The sequence below is a fragment of the Hyla sarda genome, chromosome 9 (genome assembly GCF_029499605.1).
Source record: "Hyla sarda isolate aHylSar1 chromosome 9, aHylSar1.hap1, whole genome shotgun sequence".
Classification (NCBI taxonomy): Eukaryota; Metazoa; Chordata; class Amphibia; order Anura; family Hylidae; genus Hyla; species Hyla sarda.
Window position 1 is genome coordinate 8,304,195 of NC_079197.1, and position 24,477 is coordinate 8,328,671.

Sequence of the window (24,477 nt, forward strand, 5' to 3'; positions counted from 1 at the left end):
CCGTACCCAAACCCTTAGCCTACCACGGTTTTTGTTTCGGGTGAAAAACCGTATTGAAAACATATACCTTTTTAAAAAAAAAAAAAAATTTTTAACATGGGAGTCAATGGGACCCGTACAGAACCGTATGCGTACGGTTCCATCCGTTTTTTGACTTTGCACCATTTTTTCAATCAAACAAATGAAACTTTATTCATAATGGAATGAAAAGTTAACATATATGTTTATTTCTTTTTAAAAAAAAACAGATGCAAACGGACATCATTTTTTCAAACCGTATATGGATTAAAATTTGTACACGTTTTCATACAGTTTAGTCCGGTTTTGAGGAATCCGCTTTTTTTTTTTTTTTTTTAAATCAAAAACCTGACACAGGAACTGATGCTGAGGCTGAGGCTCGGTTTCCACACGTTTTTCTATGGCGTTTTTTTTTGGATATCTGCCACTGCAGTTTTTGAGCCAAAGCAAGAAGTGGATCCAGAAGGAAGGAGAAGTAGCAGTTTTCCGAAAACCGCCAGGAAAAAAAAAAAAACCCTGTGTGAAAACAGCCTTATATATATATCACCTGTGAAAGGCTAAGGACATTCTGAAAACATGACCTGTTGGGGGGGGACTTGAGGACCGCACTTGAGAAACAAAGATACACCAAAATGTATAGACGCTACAAATTCCTAGTCTGAAGCCTGCCGCTGTCCGTTGAACTTTTGCAACATCTGGAGGGCCACAGTTTAAGACCATTGCCTTAGAGGGTTCTGGGCTTATTGTGCTGCCTGAACCCAGATAAGCAGCTGTCACACTGATAATAAAAAGGTGACTAACACAGGACAGATTTGTTTGCAACCTTCCTATTCATCTGAATTGGGCTTGAAAAAAAAAATCCATGTATTTAATTTGTAATAAATATTCACTCTGGCAGGAAATTTCTGTACCAAAAAAATTAAAAAATAAATAAGTAATTTAAAAGGGGTACTCCGGTGGAAATTTTTTCTTCAAAATCAACTAGGGCCAGAAAGTTTAAACAGATTTGTATATTACTTCTATATAAAAATCTTAATCCTTCCAATACTTATCAGCTGCTGTATGCTCCACAGGAAGTTGTGTAGTTCTTTCCAGTCTGGCCACAGTGCTCTCTGCTGCCACCATTGTCTGTGTCAGGAATTTTCCAGAGCAGGAGAGGTTTTCTATGGGGAGATGGACAGTTCCTGACATGGACAGAGGTGTCAGCAGAGAGCAGTGTGGTCAGACTGGAAAGAACTACACAACTTCCTGTGGAGCATACAGCAGCTGATAAGTAATGGAAGGATTAAGACTTTTATATAGAAGTAATTTACAAATCTGTAACTTCTGCCACCAGTTGATAAAAAATAAAAATAAAAAAAAGTTTTCCACCGGAGTACCCCTTTAAAGGATAATTGGTGCAATAATAAAAGACACAAAACATCGATGATATTTTTTATTTTATAAACCGGATAATGCTTTGTGGTTAAAAGACCATCATATGATGTAGGTCGTTCTTTTCCTTCATAATCATGAGACAGGACTGAGCTAAAACACAATGCAATAACATTAAAATATGTAGCCATGAATACACTAAAAAGCAGATTTCAGAAAAACCTTACATTAAAAGTGTAAAGCAAAATGACATCTAAAATGCAAACACTTGTGCGTGTAATTTATTTTTCATTGATTTATTGTGTGTCTGTAAAATACCTATTAGCCTTTATTTTAATCTATGTTTTGGCAGACATAAGGCGGCACATGCAGTGCAACATGTACTATCAGGGTTTGGTGCAATAGTCTTCAACCTGTGGCAGGACTACAACTTCCAGTGTGCCCTCTGCTGGTAGTCAGGTGATGCTGGGAGTTGTAGTTTTGCCATAGAGCCCTAGTTGGGCAGACCACTGCTTTAGCACTAACATTGGCAACAGATTCATATACTTTAAAAGTCTAAATTCTCAAGAATTGTAAATATAAATGACAAAAAAAAAATATTAAAATTATACAGGCCTGTTTGTAACAGAATGCAATTATGTAAAGTAAGCTAAAAAAAAAAAAAATTTAAATTAGAGTGGTTTCCCATTGTTTAAGTCATACAAAAATCTTGTTAAAAAAATAAAAATAAAATAAACTGCTTTGTTTTAGAAACAGCGCCCACACCTGTCCTTAGGTTGTGTGTGATATTACAACTTCGCTCCATTCACTTGGATGAAACTGAGCCGCAATACCACACACAACCTGAGGACAAGGGTGGCGCTGTGTCTGGATGAAAGCAGCTTTGTTTTTCTAATCCTGACTGTTTCTTTGCAATAGGTGACAACACTGCATCCCCCACACTACTGTACAGATCTGGGGTCATCACTCAGACCACAAGTGGCAGAAATAAACATGATAGTGACCTCAATCGTGTATTCCCAGGTTGTATGGATCACTGAATTGTCTGTTCTGAAACTGATCAAATATATTTATATTGTATAATTATGTAATTTGCATCAAGCATAAGAATATTACTACTTCTAGTGCAAATCTCATTATACGATGCAGTAATATCAGGTTGTTGCTGAGTCTGATCCACTATTTTATCTCTGCACACGGTCCCCCGTCCGCTGCGTCTCCTTCCAGGCTCCTCTCACAATTCCTTCACCCATTTGAGGAGTTGTGGGGTGTAATAGGTGATGATGATGTCAGCGCCTGCAAGAAAGAGTTAACAATCACACTAAATATTTGGTAATAAAAGTAATCGGGGGGGAGGGGGGTTGTACATTAAAGAAGCTCTGGGAATTGTTTTCTGCTTATATAGTGCAGCATAGACTTAGAGGATAACAGAGGTTCTTGTGTAAGTCTTGTGCTTACCTGATGTGCCAGACATGGGTTTAGTCACGGTGTATAACTACTATATATGCTGATCCCATAGAGATAGCAGCAGTATACAGATAGAGCAGGGAGGGATGTATGACTACTATATATACTGATCCCATAGAGATAGCAGCAGCAGTATACAGACAGAGCAGGAGAAGAGTCAGGGAGCTGTCAGGAGGGATCTGATAGGTGAGGATGTCATCCTGTAGTTCACAGGTAGTCAGCTAACCCAGGACTGACCACTTCCTCAGACACTGATTTTTTTTGTGGATCACGTTGGTGAGCACATGACCTAGTTACAGTAATGAAATGCATAAATGCAGCTGTTCGGGAATTAAACAGATTGTGCTGTTGGACTAAGGATGGCGATTGTACATGATAGGAGCAAAAAGAAAAATCCCACAGTGCTTTAATAGGAAAACATGGCTGCTTTCTTTCAGAAACGGGGTCATGCCTGCCTATGGGTTGAGCAATAAAAGCTGGGTGATGACACCATAAAGAGAGGAGAGTCCGTCCAGCATTTCCAAAAAAAGTTAGAATTGTAACTTATCAATAATTCAGTTTTAATGAATGACCATGAGATTCCCCCAATGATCATATAGAGAAACAGGAAGCACAAAGAGGTTAAAAGTCCCCTCCCCCAACAACCCCTCGGGGTTTACAATACTAAGGGTATGTTCACACTGCGGAATATTCCACAATGAACAGCACCGTCCGTGTGAACTGGTCTTCCGCGAGACCCTTTCGTACTGCGGAATTTCAGAGTCTGACAATTCCGCCGCTGAAATTGTTTCGCGCAAAAAAATAAATAAAAAGAGAAGAGGATGTTCATTCTTTGCACGGAATTCTGCTTCAATGGTGACGGCCGAGAGATTCCTCAGTGTGAACATACCCCAAGAAGCATCCATAATAAATATACAATAAAGATGCTGTTATAGTGATTCATAAAAATTGATCAGTAAATAATAATCCCAACTTTTCATCATCTCATCACCACCTGAGACATATCAGATAAATGATGTCTGAGGAGGAATTACAGCTTGTAGAACTCTGTCCAGAAGCCATATCTTTAGACGATGCTACATTAAAGGGGTACTCCGCCCATAGACATCTTATCCCCTATCCAAAGGGGACTCCGCAATCTCTGTGCGGGCACTCTGGACATTACGATAGGTTAGTGCAGGTGACATGGATGACAGATTTCAGGACTGGAGAGGCCCGCCATAGAAACGTGTGACCCGGTGCGGTGTCTCAGCGAGGGGGATCCCTGAAGAACCGACCTTCACCACTGGGCTCCTCATTCCCTGACCCTATTGCCAGAACCAGGAGGTGAAACCTCAATGCTTCCTATAGGAACAGGAAACACGGAGGGGTTGTTTGGGGGAGGGGTCTTTTAACCTCTTTCCTGTTCCTATAGGGGGCAATCTCATATGGTGCTGTTAGGATGATAAAAATGATGACTCTAGACCTTACGTGTAATGTTTTCTATTGGCTGTGACAAATCATGCGCCCATTATACTCACCCGCTCTCCTGAATCCAGTCATGGCTTCTAATACCGCTACCTTGAGGTCAAAGGCTCCTGCCTGCGCTCCATGCCACAGCATGGCATACTCCCCCGATACGTGGTACACAGCTAGAGGTAGGTCAGGGTGCTGAAATATGAAGGTGGGACATACCTCAGATAAGTTACACATTCCCGTCATAGGCATAGAGGAGCTATATGACAAAATGTTGTCTGCCTGGAGCCACCACTAGGGGGAGCTTACTGCGTACTGAGTTATGGAATTTAACATGTAACAGCACCCGAGCACCGGGCAGCTAGAATATCATCAAGTAACTATGTCTATGAAGGGGACTTCTAGATCTCTATCAGAAAAACTTCTAATGTGAACAGAACTTCACCTTGTCCTTCACTTCTCTAACAAGGTCCAAATATGGCATTCCGGGCTTCACCATCAGCATGTCTGCACCTTCACGTACATCACGGTCCTGTCCAGATTAAAAAACAAAAACATAGTAAGACAAATCTTGTGTGTGCACTTTAATAAAAGGTTATTTGATTTTAAATAAAGAGAATCTGACAGCTTGTTCACCCGCACTAATCCCAGTATACGGTGTTATAGTGCGGCTGAAGGGCTGTAAAATGAGGAGTCACTCACTGAAATACGTTAACTAAGAGCTGCGTTATGCTTGTAAATAGTTTTATTCCTAATACGCCCCGGCGCGCAATGGAGGCAGTGAGTCGCCTGGTCAAGCTCCCCTGTTTCCAGAGCTGGGAAAAAATTTTTTTTTAATGATAATTAAAATATATCTATATATATATATATATATATCTCAGGGGTGTGGAAATTTTATAAAAAACTACTTGTCCACGGGACTAAAATGGAGCAAAATCTACTTGTCCCTCATGACGATCCACTTGTCCCGGCCAATTTTCGCTTTTACGCACTCGTTTTTTCCTCCTCGCCCTATAATAGCCATAACTACCTACTATAATGATACCTTTAAATTTTTCAATAACATATTCTCTGAACCAAAAAAATATATAAATATATATTAAGGGAAGTGAAATTGAAATAGTAAAAAGATAATTTTGCAGATTTGGTGGTTTTTCTTTTCTGCGCCATTTACCTTGTGGTTGAGGTAACATGTTAGTTTTATACTTTAGGCGCCTGATTACAGTAATACCAGATTTATATCGTTTACGTCATGTTTTACTAATTCTGGACTTTTTCTAATTTTTTTTAATTGCCATTTTTTAACCCCTGCAGCTTTATTTTTTTTTCCGCATACCAGGCTGTATGAGGGCTCATTTTTTGCGCCATAATCTGTTTTTTGTATCGGTACCATTTTGGTATTGATCTGACTTTTTAATCGCTTTTTAACTTTTTTTTTTTCTGGGATATTATAAAAATTTCAAATCTGTGGTTTGGTATTTTTATTACATTTACCGTACGGAATACATAATGTTATATTTTCATAGGTTGTACAATTACGCACGAAGCGATAACAAATATGTTTATTTTTATTATGTTTGCATGTTTTTATATAGGGAAAGGGGGTGATTTGAACTTTTAACATGGAAGGGGTTAATGCAGCGGTCTTCAAACTGTGGCCCTCCAGATGTTGCAAAACTACAACTTCCAGCATGCCCGGACAGCCAACGGCTGTCCTGGCATGCTGGGAATTGTAGTTTTGTAACATCTGGAGGGGCACAGTTTGAAGACCACTGGGTTAATATGTGTCTTTCAAACTTTTATTTATTATTATAATATTTTTTTTTTTTTTTACACTTTATTAGACTTATGAGGAATCATTTGATTCCTCAGACAGATGAATAGATTCTATTGAACTCTATTAATCTGTGTGCTCTGTGATTCATTGATAGAGCCTAGTCCAGCCAGGATCTATCAATGACAGAGCTGGGACAGGAGGAAGCAGAGGTAAGTCCTCCGGCTACCTCCATAATGGATCGCCCCCCTGCGATCACGCTGCAGGGGGGCGATCCACCCCACCAGCCCACCAGGGAGCGTTCACATCTCCCTTTAGACGCCGCTGTCAGCTTTGACAGCGGCGATCTAAAGGGTTAATAGCCAGCTGCGGCGATCGCCGCATGCTGGCTATTATCGGTGGCCCCTGGCTACTGAGAACAGCCGGGGGCTGCAGAGTATGGAGCGGGCAGGAATCCCGAGCCCGCTCCATACTCCCCTGTGAGCGACGCAAGCATCTCCCCGTGCAGACGTGCGGGGAGCGAAGGCAGAGGACACAGGTCTGCACGGGGAGCAAGAAGCCACGCCCCCTCATCCCCCCCCCCCCCCACGTCTGCAGAGCAGGGGAGAGAAGACATACACAGCTTCTCATCTCCCCTGCTCTGCTTCCGAGGACACAGGCTGCAGTCTGTATGGAGCGGGCAGGAGTCGGGAGCCCGCTCCATACAGACTGCAGATCCGCCGCACTTGTCAGGTCCGGCCCTGCTTGCCCGAAGCCGAGCTAAGGGCCGGACAAATTCACCTGCCCGGCGCCCAAAACTGCTAGTCCCGGGCGTCGGGCGATAGAAATTCCACATCCCTGTATCTACATATACACACACACGAACCGTACTGAGCAGCACATGGAGGTGGCGTGTCACCCGCAGCTTCCTGCAGAGGTCGGAACGGCTGTGGGCCCTGTTCAGGAGATCATGGGGGTCCCACCGTTCGGACCCTCCTCCCCACGATCTATAACTTATCCCCTATTCTTTGGATGGGGGATAAGTTATTTTTCACTGCACTACTCCCTTAAAAATTTAGTTTACACAACGTAACATTCCCTGAGGTATTTTATTTCACGTGCATTTTAGTCTGTAATCGGCAAGATGACGTGCTCTAATCACCATGCAAACCTGGCTTCAAGCGCTGGTCTAGCGTGTCCCAGTGTGCCTCTAGCTGTAGCAAAACTACAACTCCCAGCATGTCTGGGCAGCAGCTGGAGACACAGTGGACTATAGGTTCCATATTGTCTGCCTGGTTGTAACACGGCACCAGGTTTATGCACTAAGACAAACCAAACAGGTGAAAAGAATCCTGCAACTTATTCACCAGCATGTTACGTTAAATAAAATAAATTATAATATATAATTAATAATATTAAAAATATATAATAATTAAAATAATATATAATTAAAAATAATCATCATATATAAATTCAGACATGACTAGGTTTAAAAAAAAAAAAAAAAAAAAAAAACACTTGAGTATAAGTGAAAATGGTCGCCCCCTTACCACTGCCCTGCTGGCCAGACCTCTTGCTCCAGGAGGTAGCTGGTAACATTTTCGGTCACCGAACGCAGGTTTGGACTGAGCCGCGTCTCTGCAATTGAAGAAAAAAAAAAAAAATAATAATAATTTGTGATTACCAATATCTGACCCCATAAACAGCACATGATGTCCCTGCCCAGACAGACAGAGGAGAGGGCCCAAGCAGAGTCTATAGCAGTGGTCTACAAACTGTAGAATGCTGGGAGTTGTAGTTTTGCAACAGCTGTTGGTCCACAGTTTGGAAACCACTGGTCTATAGGCAGTGCACTGCTTTGCTTTATGGGTAATATAAAGTGGTGTCATGTAAAGCATTGGCATGATGTGCCGCCATGACGACTGCTATAATAGTCCTAGTATGTGAGAACAGTCACAATAAGGCCTGAATGTTACTCTTCCAGCCCTGATCTTTTAGGAAAAAGTATACCCCACCCCAATCCCTGGGGATTAGTCTCCATAGAGGGGTAACCACTGATGAGATATTAAAGGGGTACTCTGGTGCAGAGTATTCCTGCTCCGTCCTGCAAAATAAATGAAAATAAACCATCTCTCACCTCCCTGGGTTCCCGCGGAGCGCCACTACAGCTGATCGGTCCTCCGGTCCACCTCCTTCATACTTCCGGGTATAACGAAGCGTCACATGGCGCTCAGCCTATCGCCGGCCGCCGCGATGTTCTGCCTCGGACCATAATAGGCTGAGCGCCATGTGACGCTTTGTTACACCCGGAAGTATGAAGGAGATGGACCGGAGGATCAGCTGTAGTGGCGCTCCACGGGAACCCAGGGAGGTGAGAGATGGTTTATTTTCATTTATTTTGCAGGACGGAGCAGGAATACTCTGCACCAGAGTACCCCTTTAATAAAAGGAGCTCCCCTTTAAAAGCAATGTCCCATCAGTATCACCCATGTGCATATGCCCTATGGACATAACAGGACCTTTCCTCTATGGAGTGGAGTGTAATACATGTGAATGGCCCCTAAATACTATATATATATATTCCCCCTGTGCATCCAAAATAATCTTCCCCTGGTAAAATCAGCTATTTCTCGGGATCTCTGTGGTGAGACAACCCCCTTTAAAACTAGCAATAAAGTTTCTCCTACAGGTCATGTACTCCGGTATAAAGTCCACCAGGGCGCAGCTAGGACGCCTTCCAAACTATTATTAACCCTCTAGTCTACTGCTTCACCACCAGTGTGCCTCTAGCTGTTGCAAAACTACAACTCCCAACATGCCCAGACAGCCAACGGCTGTCTGGGCATGCTGGGAGTTGTAGTTTTGCAACAGCTGGAGTCACACTGGTTGTGAAAATTGATGTAGGTGGTCTTCAGAAATAAAATGGACATTATGCATAATGTATGGGGACCTGTTCTGCACCCAAACATCCCAGTAACCTCACACTTACCTAAATGGGCCATAGAAGCAGGAGGCAAATTTTGCGCTGTAACTTAGAACGGAAACCTGGGATAGAACAAAAAAATAAATAATTTAAATATATATTTTTTTAATATACAGCTTTGTTCTTTTCTACATAAATGCCCTATAAGAGCCTTATATAGGTGGCCCAAGATGAGAAGAACGCAAGTGCCACTCTTTTCCACAGGCTGTGGCTGGTACTGCAAGTCAACCCAAGTCTGCGGACAAGAGTCTTCCTTCGTATTCACATTTAGGTTGTAAATATGGATGCTATAAAATTAGGATTTCAGCTTTTATAAGACTCACCCTATTCCCAAAGTCATTGGATAGTAAAGCCTTCTTAATGGCCCTGATTCTGCCGTCCATCATATCGGAGGGCGCAATCACGTGACACCCTGCAGTACAGAACAGTGCGTTAAGTTTGGAAATACCAAAAAGGAAGGGGGCACTAAAAAAAATAAATAAAATAAAAAAAATAAAATAAAAAAATGACTACAAAAAACAACCCCCCCCCCCAAACTATACCCTACCTGCACGTGCATACGCCAGGGCCACCTCTGCTAGTCGCTGACAGCTGGTCTCGTTCTGGATGGTGCCGTCTTCTCGTAGGATTCCTACAGGAACAAAAAGGTCACATCAATAATGAAGCGGTGACCGTCATACCAGCCATGTACTATCTAAGGGTGCGTTCTCACGGTCCCCGTTTTTTTTATCCACGTTTCGGTTGCGTTCTTGCAGGCTCCAAATGGATTAAAAACTGTTTTAAAAAAAATCCCATTCATGTCAATGGGATTTTTTTTTACAATCCGTTTGTACTCCTTTCCTTTTTTTTTTTGACGGCAGAAAAAACGGCACATGCAGTATTTTTTTCTTCAGTCAAAAAAATTAAAAATAAAAAAGGGGAAGAAAAAAGACGGATACAGCAAATTTAACATTGAAGTCTATGGAAAACGGATAAGCCTTTAAAGTCATCAGTTTGCTTCAATCCGTTTTTACTTCTGAGCATGCTCAGAACAAAAAAAAAACAAAAAAAAAAAACACAAAACATTTTTTTTGTTTATTCACTGAACAATAATGGATCCAAACGGACAATTAGTCATTTTTTTCGTTTTTTTTTTTTTTTTTTTTTTAAAGTCAGTTTTTATTTTTGATGGGAGAAGAACAGGACGGGTCTAAACGGCCATGAGAAAGCAGCCTAAGTGGCAATTTCTTGGGTGCATAATTAACGAGGATTGCACAGGATTAAAATAAAAAAGTGACTACACAGCTCCACACCTATCCTCAGGTTGTGTGTGGTATTACAGCTCAGTAAAAAGTGGAAAACCTACATTTCATGGTCCTCTTCCCTAGAGAAGTGGAGCGCTTATTGATGTTAGAAAGCCATGTTTTGGGGTCCTTCTACCTCAAAAAGTAGCTGTATACGATCAGTAAATGCTCCAGTCCTCCAGGTAAAGGATCAGCTGTACACATGTAGTGTTTGTACTCTGTTCCCATTGTGAAGACCCATACAAGTGGGAGACTCCCACCGAAAAATCTGGGATATCTACTAAAGCTTATTGGGTTAAACCGAAGGATCCAAGAATTGATCAGGACTCGTTCACATATGGTGTGCACTACTGGGTGAAGCTTCCATTGCATAAATGTGAAATGCCTTACATACGAGGCAGGATCTCCATTTTCAACACCGTCATTAAAAGGGGTATTCCAGGCAAAACCTTTTTTTTTTATATCAACTGGCTCCGGAAAGTTAAACAGATTTGTAAATTACTTCTATTAAAAAATCTTAATCCTTCCAGTACTTATTAGCTGCTGAATACTACAGAGGAAATTCTCTTTTTTTTTTTTTTGGAACAGAGTGCTCTCTGCTGACACCTCTGTCCATTTTAAGAACTGTCCAGAATAGGATAAAATCCCTATAACAAACATATGCTGCTCTGGACAGTTCCTAAAATGGACAGAGATGTCAGCAGAGAGCACCGTGTTCCAAAGAGAAAATAATTTCCTCTGTAGTATTCAACAGCTAATAAGTACTGGAAGGATTACGATTTTTAATAGAAGTAATGTATAATTATGTTTAAACTTTCTGGCACCAGTTGATTTAAAAAAAAATAATTAAATAAATTAAGTTTTCCACCGGAGTACCCATATAATGTGAATACACCCTAAGTGAAGGATATTTTTCTGCATATTGCCTGAAGCCGATTTTGCTACCCACTGACTTCAATGGGTAGGAAAATATGCAGCAAAATATGACACATTGTGACCCTACCCTAAAAGGGGTTATTCAGTAATAATAAAAAATAAATAAATGAAAAGGAGCTAATTTCTTCCAAAAACAGCACCACCCTAGTCCTCAGGTTGTGTGTGGTATAAAAACATGGCTCTATTCACTTCAGTGGAACTGGGCTGTAATACCACACACAACCTGAGGACAGGTGTGGTGCGTTTTTTTTTTTTTTTTTTTTTTTTTTACAAAATCAGATCTGTATCTCTAATTCTGCATAGCCACCTTTAATGGGACTGATCTGTGATTCCAGACATAACCTGTGGACAGCCATGATGCTTTTTTTTGGATGACTGCCGCCATGTTTTTGTCATCCTGTACAATCCCTGTAAGAGACAAGAGGCCCAGACTCACCGCAGTGTCCATGTGAGGTGTAGGGACATAAGCAAACATCACAAGCTATGAGCAGCTGAGGAAATAGGCTGCGGATCTTCCGGATAGCCAGGATTGCTGGTGTGTCGTCTGCGTCAGCCGCCGATCCGCGATCATCCTGGGTACGGGAAAGAATTAATACGATTGGTGGCGGCCTGACCACAGGAAGCCTTGGTACTCCGTGGGCTATGATCTCTCTTACCTTTATGACTTTGCTCGGGACACCAAAGATAAGAACACACTTCAGTCCATTCTCCACCAGGGGGCGCAACATCTCCTCCAGCTTGTTAACTCCATATCTGCAAAGATATATATATATATATTTTTTAAATTGCTTACCTACATATATACCAGTACACGTCCCCCCTCTAGATGAATGAGGACATTACTGCATGGAATTGGGCAGTGCTCGTATATCAGAGGAGAACAGTCCAGCTCCTGGCTCCAGAAGTCTTATCTAGAAGCGGGAGATGGAGGGAGGAGGGCAGCGCGCACACTAGGCAGATAGCAGGGTGTTACATAAATCAACACTACAGAACAGACAATGTAGTAAGAGGATTGACCAGGCCTATGTTACTGACCCACTAAACTTACACATCAATACAATACAATTATAGAAGGCAAACCCCACCAATCCCAAAAGAAGAGGGGCCATCCCTTCTGATAAAATAACTGACCCCTCTAGGCACCTTTCTATGACAAGGAATTTCTAGAACAGCATTACAAAAGGACCATTGACTTCAATATCACCACACCTTATATATAGTTATAAATTTACATTAACAGTGGAGTCACTGTGTACATACATTACATTACTTATCCTGTACTGATCCTGAGTTATATCCTGTATTATACTCCAGAGCTGTACTCACTATTCTGCTGGTGGGGTCACTGTGTACATACATTACATTACTTATCCTGTACTGATCCTGAGTTATATCCTGTATTATACTCCAGAGCTGTACTCACTATTCTGCTGGTGAGGTCACTGTGTACATATATTACATTACTTATCCTGTACTGATCCTGAGTTATATCCTGTATTATACTCCAGAGCTGCACTCACTATTCTGCTGGTGAGGTCACTGTGTATATACATTACATTACTTATCCTGTACTGATCCTGAGTTATATCCTGTATTATACTCCAGAGCTGTACTCACTATTCTGCTGGTGAGGTCACTGTGTACAGACATTACATTACTTATCCTGTACTGATCCTGAGTTATATCCGGTATTATCCTCCAGAGCTGTACTCACTATTCTGCTGGTGAGGTCACTGTGTACATACATTACATTACTTATCCTGTACTGATCCTGAGTTATATCCTGTATTATACTCCAGAGCTGTACTCACTATTCTGCTGGTAAGGTCACTGTGTACATACATTACATTACTTATCCTGTACTGATCCTGAGTTATATCCGGTATTATACTCCAGAGCTGTACTCACTATTCTGCTGGTGAGGTCACTGTGTACATACATTACATTACTTATCCTGTACTGATCCTGAGTTATATCCTGTATTATACTCCAGAGCTGTACTCACTATTCTGCTGGTGAGGTCACTGTGTACATACATTACATTACTTATCCTGTACTGATCCTGAGTTATATCCGGTATTATACTCCAGAGCTGTACTCACTATTCTGCTGGTGAGGTCACTGTGTACATTACATTACATGTCCTGTATTATAACCTCAGAGCTGCACTCACATCACTTATTGCTATGTTAGGCACTAGTCAGCGACCACTCACCTGGCTTGCCCCGGCAGGCTGTTGATCGGTTCTACTGCATCAGCACTATCCCTGTAAAATAAAATATATCATAAGAAATAAAGTATAAAATAATAATAACCACACGAGTCCGATCAGCGGGCGTCACTCACGTGATGAAGATCGGGTACATGAGATTGGAGGCGTTGAGGCTGGTCGCCGTGGTCTGCCAGGCCCGGAGGACGGGGTGGAAGTACCCGCTGTGCAGTATGGAGTCCATTTGCATTCTGTTTGTTATGGAGCTGTAAACCACAGGAGAGAAAAACCCATTGTTCACTACGGCTGTATAAATAAAGTTGTTCTCCCTGCAATTCATAAAATGAAAGCACATTGGTTGCTAGGGGCAACCATTCCTGTTTCTCTCTTCCTGAGGCCTAGTATCGATACAGTGTAAACACAGCCTGTCCCTTCTTCAATAAACTTTATTTATATCGTCCTGCGATGGACAATATTCACGTAAAGACAAGAATGTGACCCTGAACGTGAGAGCGAAGGAGGAAGCATTTATCTAATGTAAATGATGAAAAATATGGGGATTTAACCCCATGCACACCAAGAGCCAAGCCGGTCCATACATGGCGGATGTGGTCAATATCAGCAGACGACAACTGCAATACCTGGTCAGGATTACTACTTGCAAAACTACAACTCCCAGCATGCCCGGACAGCCTTTGGCTGTCCGGGCATGCTGGGAGTTTTAGTTTTGCAACAGCTGGAGGAACCCTGGTTTGGGAAACACTGATCTACGTGATCATGGCCATTTAACCGCCTAGATGCTGTGGTCATCTCCGACTGGAGTTTCCATTGTGTGAACTCTTTCTTAGGGCCCATGCACACTATGGAAAGTCAGCGCGGAATCTCCTCACTGAATGACATCAGCGGATCCGCGCCACCCAAAATCGGGGTTCATTCTGCGCAGAATTTGCAGTGGGAATTAACCCCTGCAATTCAAAGTCCCATTAGCTAACAGTTTTTTCTTTTGCGAGTGGAATCAAGATCTGCATCGAAAGCTTAAAGGGATTATCCAGGCAAAACCTTTTTTTTTTTTTTTTAATATATCAACTGGCTCCGGAAAGTTAAACAGATTTGTAAATTACTTTGATTAAAAAAATCTTAATCCTTCCAATAGTTATTAGCTTCTGAAGTTTTCTGTCTAACTGCTCAATGATGATGACACGTCCCTGTGCATGATGGGAGAATATCCCCATAGGAACTGCACAGCTCCCGGGACGCGAGTCATCAGAGAGCAGTTAGACAGAAAACAACAACTCAACTTCAGAAGCTAATAACTATTGGAAGGATTAAGATTTTTTAATAGAAGTAATTTACAAATCTGTTTAACTTTCCGGAGCCAATATATTATATATATATATATATATATATATATATATATATATATATATATATATATATATATATATATATATATAAAAAGTTTTGGCCTGGAATACCCCTTTAATGGAAATCTGCTGCAGCCGGATTATACTAGGAATCAACCAAAATTTCTGCTTTTTGGCAAGGACTGGGGAAGAAAAAAAAAAATAAAAATAAATAAATTTGGATGGCGAATGGTATAGAAACAAAAAATTAAAAATAAAAAAACACCAAAATTTGCACAAAGTTAAACAACGTTAAAATGTATTATATTATAGTTTATTATGTAATTATTTATTTAATTATTTTTTTATTATTATTATTTTCTTAATGATATTATATTATTTTTATTATTACTTTTTTTTGTATTTTATATGCACATTTTCGGCCATAATCAGAAAAACTCATTGAGTCTTCATTTTTATGGGTAAGTTTTACGTTGGGTGAACTGACAAAAAAAAAAAAAATTAAGAATTACGGCTCTTAGAAGGCAAAAAGGAAAAAAAATAACAAAACAACAAAGAAACTAAAATTGACTGACCGCGTTATTAAGGGGTACTCTATACTTTTTTTCCCTCCTTTTTAACATATTTGGGTCTGTCCCTAAGGACATCAGGACACCTTCCGTTTATCTTCGTCACCTGCATTTAAGGGAACATGGCCGCCGCTTCCATATACTGACAGGAGGATATTTTTTGCAAATGTGGTCATACGGGGGTTAATCTTTATGCCCCCTATCTAACTAACAAATTTGGCAATATTTTGCATAAAAGGTCCCCCCCCTTTTTCCATTTATTCTGGACAGAGGCCACTTCAAAGAACCGGTGGCATTTGGACAGATGACAAGCGATGATGAAAGGCGCGGCGGGCGGGGTGGCTCGCCAATCATTTTTGCCAACAGAGCTTACAATCTGGGAGGCTCAGATAAGGGAAACGCTGAGAGCGGAGAATTGTAAGAATGAACGCGGTGTATATGGCGCCATGATAACCCAGAAAGTCTAATGCACAGCTGCTCTCTTGTCGTTGCAAAACTACAACTCCCATCATGCCCGGACAGCCAAAGGCTGTCCGGGCATGATGGGAGTTGTAATTTTGCAACGACGGGTTCTAGTCCATCGGTCTAGACAATTCTTGAACCATCTAATAATACAGATTTTTTTTTTTTTTTTTAGGTAATACTTGATTAAACAGCGCCACCTCTGTCCTCAGGTTATATGTGGTATTACAATCTGGTTCAATTCACTTCAATTGAACCGAGCTGCAATACCACACACGACCTGAGGACAGGGGTTTCTCAAAGAATGCAGCTCTGTTTGGCTAATTCTAGATAAGGCATTAAACCTTAGCGTCAGTGATGACAGTTTTTGGATTTTTAATGCAGAATTTGCCAAAATAAAAAATGTGAACAGGGTTTGAGACGCCTGAGGCGCGTGCACCATAGATCCTGGCAGAGAATCTGTGCCGAAATCTCCGTAAAATCTGACATCTGACGGCCGTGTGATCAGGGCAAAGATCAGCGCGGGCAGCACCAGGTCTTCTGCAAGGACACAAATACATTGTACAGGAGATCTATGGAGGACAGCAGTACATTTATTACTGTCTACAAATGATTATGTCATCTGCAAAGTCATTGTAACACTGACGCAGCCCCTGACACCCTGCAACGCAGCCCCTGACACCCTGCAACGCAGCCCCTGACACACTGCATACAGGCAGCCGCTGACACACTGCATACAGGCAGCCGCTGACACACTGCATACAGGCAGCCGCTGACACACTGCATACAGGCAGCCGCTGACACACTGCATACAGGCAGCCGCTGACACACTGCATACAGGCAGCCGCTGACACACTGCATACAGGCAGCCGCTGACACACTGCATACAGGCAGCCGCTGACACACTGCATACAGGCAGCCGCTGACACACTGCATACAGGCAGCCGCTGACACACTGCATACAGGCAGCCGCTGACACACTGCATACAGGCAGCCGCTGACACACTGCATACAGGCAGCCGCTGACACACTGCATACAGGCAGCCGCTGACACACTGCATACAGGCAGCCGCTGACACACTGCATACAGGCAGCCGCTGACACATTGAAACGCAGCCCTGACACATTATAACACTGTGATAGAGGCCTGATACAGTATAACGCATCCCCTGACACACTGTAACGCAGCAGGCACATTGTTATGCAGCACAGAAATGTAGGTGCACTACTGTGGTAGATGTAAACAATACATTGGCTAATCCCTCAACACTGATGTTAAAATTGAGACATTCGCCAGTGTATCCTTATATTAAGGACACCAGAGCCCGCACACCAACGCCAAGGTTGTTATGCAGTCCTGATACATTATACAGTCTTAAGCAGCTCACACCCCCTGTCCCCGCTGTAGTATACGCTCCCCCCTCTCTCCCCGCTGTAGTATATGCTCCCCCTCTCTCTCCCCGCTGTAGTATACGCTCCCCCCCTCTCCCCCCGCTGTAGTATACGCTCCCCCTCTCCCCCCGCTGTAGTATACGCTCCCCCTCTCCCCCCGCTGTAGTATACGCTCCCCCTCTCTCTCCCCGCTGTAGTATACGCTCCCCCTCTCTCTCCCCGCTGTAGTATACGCTCCCCCTCTCTCTCCCCGCTGTAGTATACGCTCCCCCTCTCTCTCCCCGCTGTAGTATACGCTCCCCCTCTCTCTCCCCGCTGTAGTATACGCTCCCCCTCTCCCCCCGCTGTAGTATACACTCACCCTCTCCCCGCTGTAGTATACACTCACCCTCTCCCCGCTGTAGTATACACTCACCCTCTCCCCCCGCTGTAGTATACACTCACCCTCTCCCCGCTGTAGTATACACTCACCCTCTCTCCCCTCTGTAGTATACACTCCCCCTCTCTCCCCTCTGTAGTATACACTCCCCCTCTCTCCCTCTGTAGTATACACTCCCCCTCTCTCCCTCTGTAGTATACACTCCCCCTCTCCCCTCTGTAGTATACACTCCCCCTCTCTCCCCTCTGTAGTATACACTCCCCCTCTCTCCCCTCTGTAGTATACACTCACCCTCTCTCCCCTCTGTAGTATACACTCACCCTCTCTCCCCGCTGTAGTATACACTCACCCTCTCTCCCCGCTGTAGTATACACTCACCCTCTCTCCCCGCTGTAGTATACACTCACCCTCTCTCCCGCTGTAGTATACACTCACCCTCTCTCCCCGCTGTACTATACACTCACCCTCTCTCCCCCCTGTACTATACACTCACCCTCTCTCCCCGCTGTAGTATACACTCACCCTCTGTCCCCGCTGTAGTATACACTCACCCTCTGTCCCCGCTGTAGTATACACTCACCCTCTGTCCCCGCTGTAGTATACACTCACCCTCTGTCCCCGCTGTAGTATACACTCACCCTCTGTCCCCGCTGTAGTATACACTCACCCTCTCTCCCCTCTGTAGTATACACTCACCCTCTCCCCCGCTGTAGTATACACTCACCCTCTCCCCCGCTGTAGTATACACTCACCCTCTCCCCCGCTGTAGTATACACTCACCCTCTCTCCCCGCTGTAGTATACACTCACCCTCTCCCCCCGCTGTAGTATACACTCACCCTCTCCCCCCGCTGTAGTATACACTCACCCTCTCCCCCCGCTGTAGTATACACTCCCCCTCTCCCCGCTGTAGTATACACTCCCCCTCTCTCCCCTCTGTAGTATACACTCCCCCTCTCTCCCTCTGTAGTATACACTCCCCCTCTCCCCTCTGTAGTATACACTCCCCCTCTCCCCTCTGTAGTATACACTCACCCTCTCTCCCCTCTGTAGTATACACTCACCCTCTCTCCCCGCTGTAGTATACACTCACCCTCTCTCCCCCGCTGTAGTATACACTCACCCTCTCTCCCCGCTGTAGTATACGCTCACCCTCTCTCCCCCGCTGTAGTATACACTCACCCTCTCTCCCCCGCTGTAGTATACACTCACCCTCTCTCCCCCGCTGTAGTATACACTCACCCTCTCTCCCCCGCTGTAGTATACACTCACCCTCTCTCCCCGCTGTAGTATACACTCACCCTCTCTCCCCGCTGTAGTATACACTCACCCTCTCTCCCCTCTGTAGTATACACTCACCCTCTCTCCCCGCTGTAGTATACACTCACCCTCTCTCCCCGCTGTAGTATACACTCACCCTCTCTCCCCGCTGTAGTATACACTCACCCTCTCTCCCCTCTGTAGTATACACTCACCCTCTCTCCCCCGCTGTAGTATACACTCACCCTCTCCCCCGCTGTAGTATACACTCACCCTCTCTCCCCGCTGTAGTATACACTCACCCTCTCTCCCCTCTGTAGTATACACTCACCCTCTCTCCCCCGCTGTAGTATACACTCACCCTCTCCCCCGCTGTAGTATACACTCACCCTCTCTCCCCGCTGTAGTATACACTCACCCTCTCTCCCCTCTGTAGTATACACTCACCCTCTCCCCGCTGTAGTATACACTCACCTTCTCTCCCCCGCTGTAGTATACACTCACCCTCTCTCCCCCGCTGTAGTATACACTCCCCCTCTCTCCCCCTCTGTAGTATACACTCACCCTCTCCCCCGCTGTAGTATACACTCACCCTCTCCCCCGCTGTAGTATACACTCACCCTCTCCCCCGCTGTAGTATACACTCACCCTCTCTCCCCCGCTGTAGTATACACTCACCCTCTCCCCCGCTGTAGTATACACTCACCCTCTCTCCCCTCTGTAGTATACACTCACCCTCTCTCCCCGCTGTGTCTTATAATCGTCACCACATGTCACTCACCCACATGTGACCCGGAAACTACCGGCACTTCGCCCCCTCATTACCATACACCACACCCCCAGCCCTGTACTGTTTCCTCGCTGATGACACCCAGTGGCTACATTTAGGTACTGCAAGTCATTGCTCCTCCATCTATTGCTCAACTACAAGTCCAAGTGCATGCTGGGAGTTGTAGTTGTGCAACAGCTGGAGATCCACAAGGTGAAGACATTCTACAGTCCTGGCCAAAAGTTTCAAGACTCACACAATTGTTGTTTTTTATTACTTCTGTGTTTTTAGATCTTTTCGTCTGATGTTTCTATGGTTACTGAAGGGCAATTAGAAGCATTTTATAAGTTTCTACACTTTTATTGACAAATACGTGAAGTTTATAGAAAGACTCAATATTTCCAGTTTACCCTCCAGGATTGAGATGGTAGAGCAGTGCTTCCCAACCAGGGTGCCTCCAGCTGTTGCAAAACTACAACTCCCAGCATGCCCGGACAGCCAACGGCTGTCCGTGCATGCTGGGAGTTGTAGTTTTGCAACAGCTGGAGGCACCCCTGGTCGGGAAACACTGACCTATACTATATACTACTACATAGTCCAACATGCTGGGAGTTGTAGTTTTGCAACAGCTGGAGGCGCCCTGGTTGGAAAGCACTGACCTATACTATATACTACTATATAGTCCAACATGCTGGGAGTTGTAGTTTTGCAACAGCTGGAGACGCCCTGGTTGGAAAGCACTGACCTATACTATATACTACTATATAGTCCAACATGCTGGGAGTTGTAGGTTTGCAACAGCTGGAGGCACCCTGGTTGGGAAACACTGACCTACACTATATACTACTATATAGTCCAACATGCTGGGAGTTGTAGTTTTGCAACAGCTGGAGGCACCCCTGGTTGGGAAACACTGACCTATACTATATACTACTATATAGTCCAACATGCTGGGAGTTGTAGTTTTGCAACAGCTGGAGGTCCGCAGGTTGAAGACCACTGATATAGAGAATATATATATATAGAGAGAGAGAGAAGATAAATATAAATATAGAGAAGATAAATATATATATAGAGAATATAAATATATATAGAGAGAGATCCCAATTCATCCCATCATCAATCATTGTACCTAATTATTACAGTGTACAGATATATATAATTATACCTCATGACAGCAATAAAAATACATAAAATAGATCCAACCATTCTAAAATAACCTAATAATATCCGTATAATACTGATATACCGCCACATGTGGTCTGGTGACGGTTCACTCACCCGAGGCTGTACTCACCCCGCATGATCAGGAAGCAGCAGCCGTGCGGTGTTTTCCAACTCAGAACCGCACATCTCTCCAATGATCTCCACAAAGCCTATGGATCTCAGAGTCTGGAAGTAGTCAGGGGTCGGGGATCTCAGAGTATGGAAGTAGTCAGGGGTCGGGGATCTCAGAGTATGGAAGTAGTCAGGGGTCGGGGATCTCAGAGTATGGAAGTAGTCAGGGGTCAGGGATCTCAGAGTCTGGAAGTAGTCAGGGGTCAGGGATCTCAGAGTATGGAAGTAGTCAGGGGTCGGGGATCTCAGAGTCTGGAAGTAGTCAGGGGTCAGGGATCTCAGAGTATGGAAGTAGTCAGGGGTCGGGATCTCAGAGTATGGAAGTAGTCAGGGGTCGGGGATCAGAGTATGGAAGTAGTCAGGGGTCGGGATCTCAGAGTATAGAAGTAGTCAGGGGTCAGGGATCTCAGAGTATGGAAGTAGTCAGGGGTCGGGATCTCAGAGTATGGAAGTAGTCAGGGGTCGGGGATCAGAGTATGGAAGTAGTCAGGGGTCGGGATCTCAGAGTATGGAAGTAGTCAGGGGTCAGGGATCTCAGAGTCTGGAAGTAGTCAGGGGTCCGGGATCTCAGAGTATGGAAGTAGTCAGGAGTCCGGGATCAGAGTATGGAAGTAGTCAGGGGTCAGGGATCTCAGAGTATGGAAGTAGTCAGGGGTCGGGATCTCAGAGTATGGAAGTAGTCAGGGGTCGGGGATCTCAGAGTATGGAAGTAGTCAGGGGTCAGGGATCTCAGAGTCTGGAAGTAGTCAGGGGTCCGGGATCTCAGAGTATGGAAGTAGTCAGGAGTCCGGGATCTCAGAGTATGGAAGTAGTCAGGGGTCGGGGATCTCAGAGTCTGGAAGTAGTCAGGGGTCAGGGATCTCAGAGTCTGGAAGTAGTCAGGGGTCCGGGATCTCAGAGTATGGAAGTAGTCAGGAGTCCGGGATCTCAGAGTATGGAAGTAGTCACGGGTCGGGGGTCTCAGAGTATGGGAGTAGTCAGAGGTCGGGGATCTCAGAGTCTGGGTCTGGAAGTAGTCAGGGGTCGGGGATCTCAGAGTATAGAAGTAGTCAGGGGTCAGGGATCTCAGAGTATGGAAGTAGTCAGGGGTCGGGGATCTCAGAGTATAGAAGTAGTCAGGGGTCGGGGATCTCAGAGTATGGAAGTAGTCAGGGGTCAGGGATCTCAGAGTATGGAAGTAGTCAGAGGTCGGGGATCTCAGAGTCTGGGTCTGGAAGTAGTCAGGGGTCGGGGATCTCAGAGTCTGGAAGTAGTCAGGGGTCGGGGATCTCAGAGTCTGGAAGTAGTCAGGGGTCAGGGATCTCAGAGTCTGGAAGTAGTCAGGGGTCGGGGATCTCAGAGTATGGAAGTAGTCAGGGGTCCGGGATCTCAGAGTATGGAAGTAGTCAGGGGTCGGGGGTCTCAGAGTATGGGAGTAGTCAGAGGTCGGGGATCTCAGAGTCTGGGTCTGGAAGTAGTCATGGGTCGGGGATCTCAGAGTATGGAAGTAGTCAGGGGTCAGGGATCTCAGAGTATGGAAGTAGTCAGGGGTCAGGGATCTCAGAGTCTGGAAGTAGTCAGGGGTCGGGGATCTCAGAGTATGGAAGTAGTCAGGGGTCCGGGATCTCAGAGTATGGAAGTAGTCAGGGGTCGGGGGTCTCAGAGTATGGGAGTAGTCAGAGGTCGGGGATCTCAGAGTCTGGGTCTGGAAGTAGTCAGGGGTCGGGGATCTTGATCTCAAACATTATTTACAGGGGAAGTGTCCTCTTGTATTTAAAGCGGTATTCAAGGAATTTTTTTATTTGACTATGCTACAGGGGCTGTAAAGTTAGTGTAGTCCATAATATAGTGTCTGTACCTCTGTGTGACAGTTTTCTCACAGTTTTCTTCTGTGATTTTCAACCCAATATTTATATTTACCAGCATACTAAATGACTGTTGTCTCAGATTATTCCCAGCTTGCAATGTGGCGGAGACCCGACATCACTAGTCAGCTGATGACCAGGAGCTTGTCTGCTTCAATGGGTGGAGGGATCAATCTGCAACTAATACAACAGCTGTAGGCACCCTGATTGAAAACCACAGGTCTTTTGAATGGATGTAGCTCATTTATGTTTCAATGGGTGGGGTGGCTGATGTGTGGGAGGGAGGAAAATGGAATTATGGGATTTGTAGGCAAAAGAAGAAAACTCAAACAGGAAATACCAAGTCACAAAAAGCTAGTCACAGTGTTATGGTAATCTCACAACACAGCCATTTAGCCCCAAGACAAGCGCAGATCCTTCCAAATCATGTCCATTACTGTCTGCCAGGTACGTACAGTGGTCCCTCAAGTTACAATATTAATTGGTTCCAGGATGACCATTGTATGTTGAAACCATTGTATGTTGAGACCAGAACTCTATGGAAACCTGGTAATTGGTTCTGAAGCCCCAAAATGTCATCCAAAAATAGGAAAAAGTGAGAATTAACAAAAAATAAGTAGAAAACTAATATAGATAAAGCAAATCCTTATATATAAAAGTAAGAAAGATCTGCTGGGAGCTGTAAATCACTGTCTAGGTCAGTGTTTCCCAACCAGGGTGCCTCCGGCTGTTGCAAAACTACAACTAGTTATAGTTTTGCAACAGCTGGAGGCACCCTCTTTGGGAAACACAGGTCTATGTAGAGGACAGGAGCTTCTTCAGCGTCCTGTACAGTACACAGTGTCCTAAAAAAAGTAACATGGAGCCGCCCTCACCTGGTGTCCAAAGGAGCAGCTAATCCTGGCACTGGTAAAGAGTACAGAACATGTAATACCTCCCTGTACTGTAGGGGGCTCTACCAGACACCAGTCAGTGCATACACTTCAGTAATACAGGTAAAGAGTATAGAACATGTAATACCTCCCTGTACTGTAGGGGGCGCTACCAGACACCAGTCAGTGCATACACTTCAGTAATACAGGTAAAGAGTACAGAACATGTAATACCTCCCTGTACTGTAGGAGGCGCTACCAGACACCAGTCAGTGCATACACTTCAGTAATACAGGTAAAGAGTACAGAACATGTAATACCTCCCTGTACTGTAGGGGGCGATACCAGACACCAGTCAGTGCATACACTTCAGTAATACAGGTAAAGAGTATAGAACATGTAATACCTCCCTGTACTGTAGGGGGCTCTACCAGACACCAGTCAGTGCATACACTTCAGTAATACAGGTAAAGAGTACAGAACATGTAATACATCCCTGTACTGTAGGGGGCTCTACCAGACACCAGTCAGTGCATACACTTCAGTAATACAGGTAAAGAGTACAGAACATGTAATACCTCCCTGTACTGTAGGGGGCTCTACCAGACACCAGTCAGTGCATACACTTCAGTAATACAGGTAAAGAGTATAGAACATGTAATACCTCCCTGTACTGTAGGGGGCGCTACCAGACACCAGTCAGTGCATACACTTCAGTAATACAGGTAAAGAGTACAGAACATGAAATACC

At 44.3% G+C, this 24,477-nt stretch overlaps 1 protein-coding gene across 3 annotated transcripts; it reads right to left on the reverse strand.

Moving 5' to 3' along the window:
• Positions 1 to 1,439: 1,439 nt before the first annotated feature.
• On the reverse strand, positions 1,440 to 22,930 carry ALAD (aminolevulinate dehydratase). Of its 3 annotated transcripts, XM_056540462.1 has the most exons (13): positions 22,910 to 22,930; positions 20,970 to 21,064; positions 13,616 to 13,744; positions 13,485 to 13,535; positions 11,926 to 12,022; positions 11,706 to 11,841; positions 9,598 to 9,681; positions 9,374 to 9,462; positions 9,057 to 9,112; positions 7,618 to 7,705; positions 4,760 to 4,846; positions 4,380 to 4,509; positions 1,440 to 2,688 (listed from the first exon to the last, which is right to left on the reverse strand). In XM_056540462.1, the coding sequence occupies exons 1-13, from the start codon at positions 22,913 to 22,915 to the stop codon at positions 2,627 to 2,629; spliced, it is 1,110 nt and encodes a 369-aa protein (XP_056396437.1). In that variant the 5' UTR covers positions 22,916 to 22,930; the 3' UTR covers positions 1,440 to 2,626. The 3 variants fall into 3 exon arrangements, with proteins under 3 accessions (XP_056396437.1, XP_056396440.1, XP_056396438.1); XM_056540465.1 differs by lacking the exons at positions 20,970 to 21,064; positions 22,910 to 22,930 and adding an exon at positions 19,639 to 19,687; XM_056540463.1 differs by lacking the exons at positions 20,970 to 21,064; positions 22,910 to 22,930 and adding an exon at positions 14,056 to 14,110.
• Positions 22,931 to 24,477: the final 1,547 nt, after the last annotated feature.

What these genes read in the sequence shown, in the direction of transcription:
- ALAD (XM_056540462.1), bottom strand. An exon ending in TCCCGAGCAAAGTCATAAAG is followed by an intron (nt 11,842 to 11,925) that starts GTAAGAGAGATC and finishes TCCCGTACCCAG; the next exon opens with GATGATCGCGGATCGGCGGC. An exon ending in TGCTTCTATGGCCCATTTAG is followed by an intron (nt 7,706 to 9,056) that starts GTAAGTGTGAGG and finishes CTTCAATTGCAG; the next exon opens with AGACGCGGCTCAGTCCAAAC.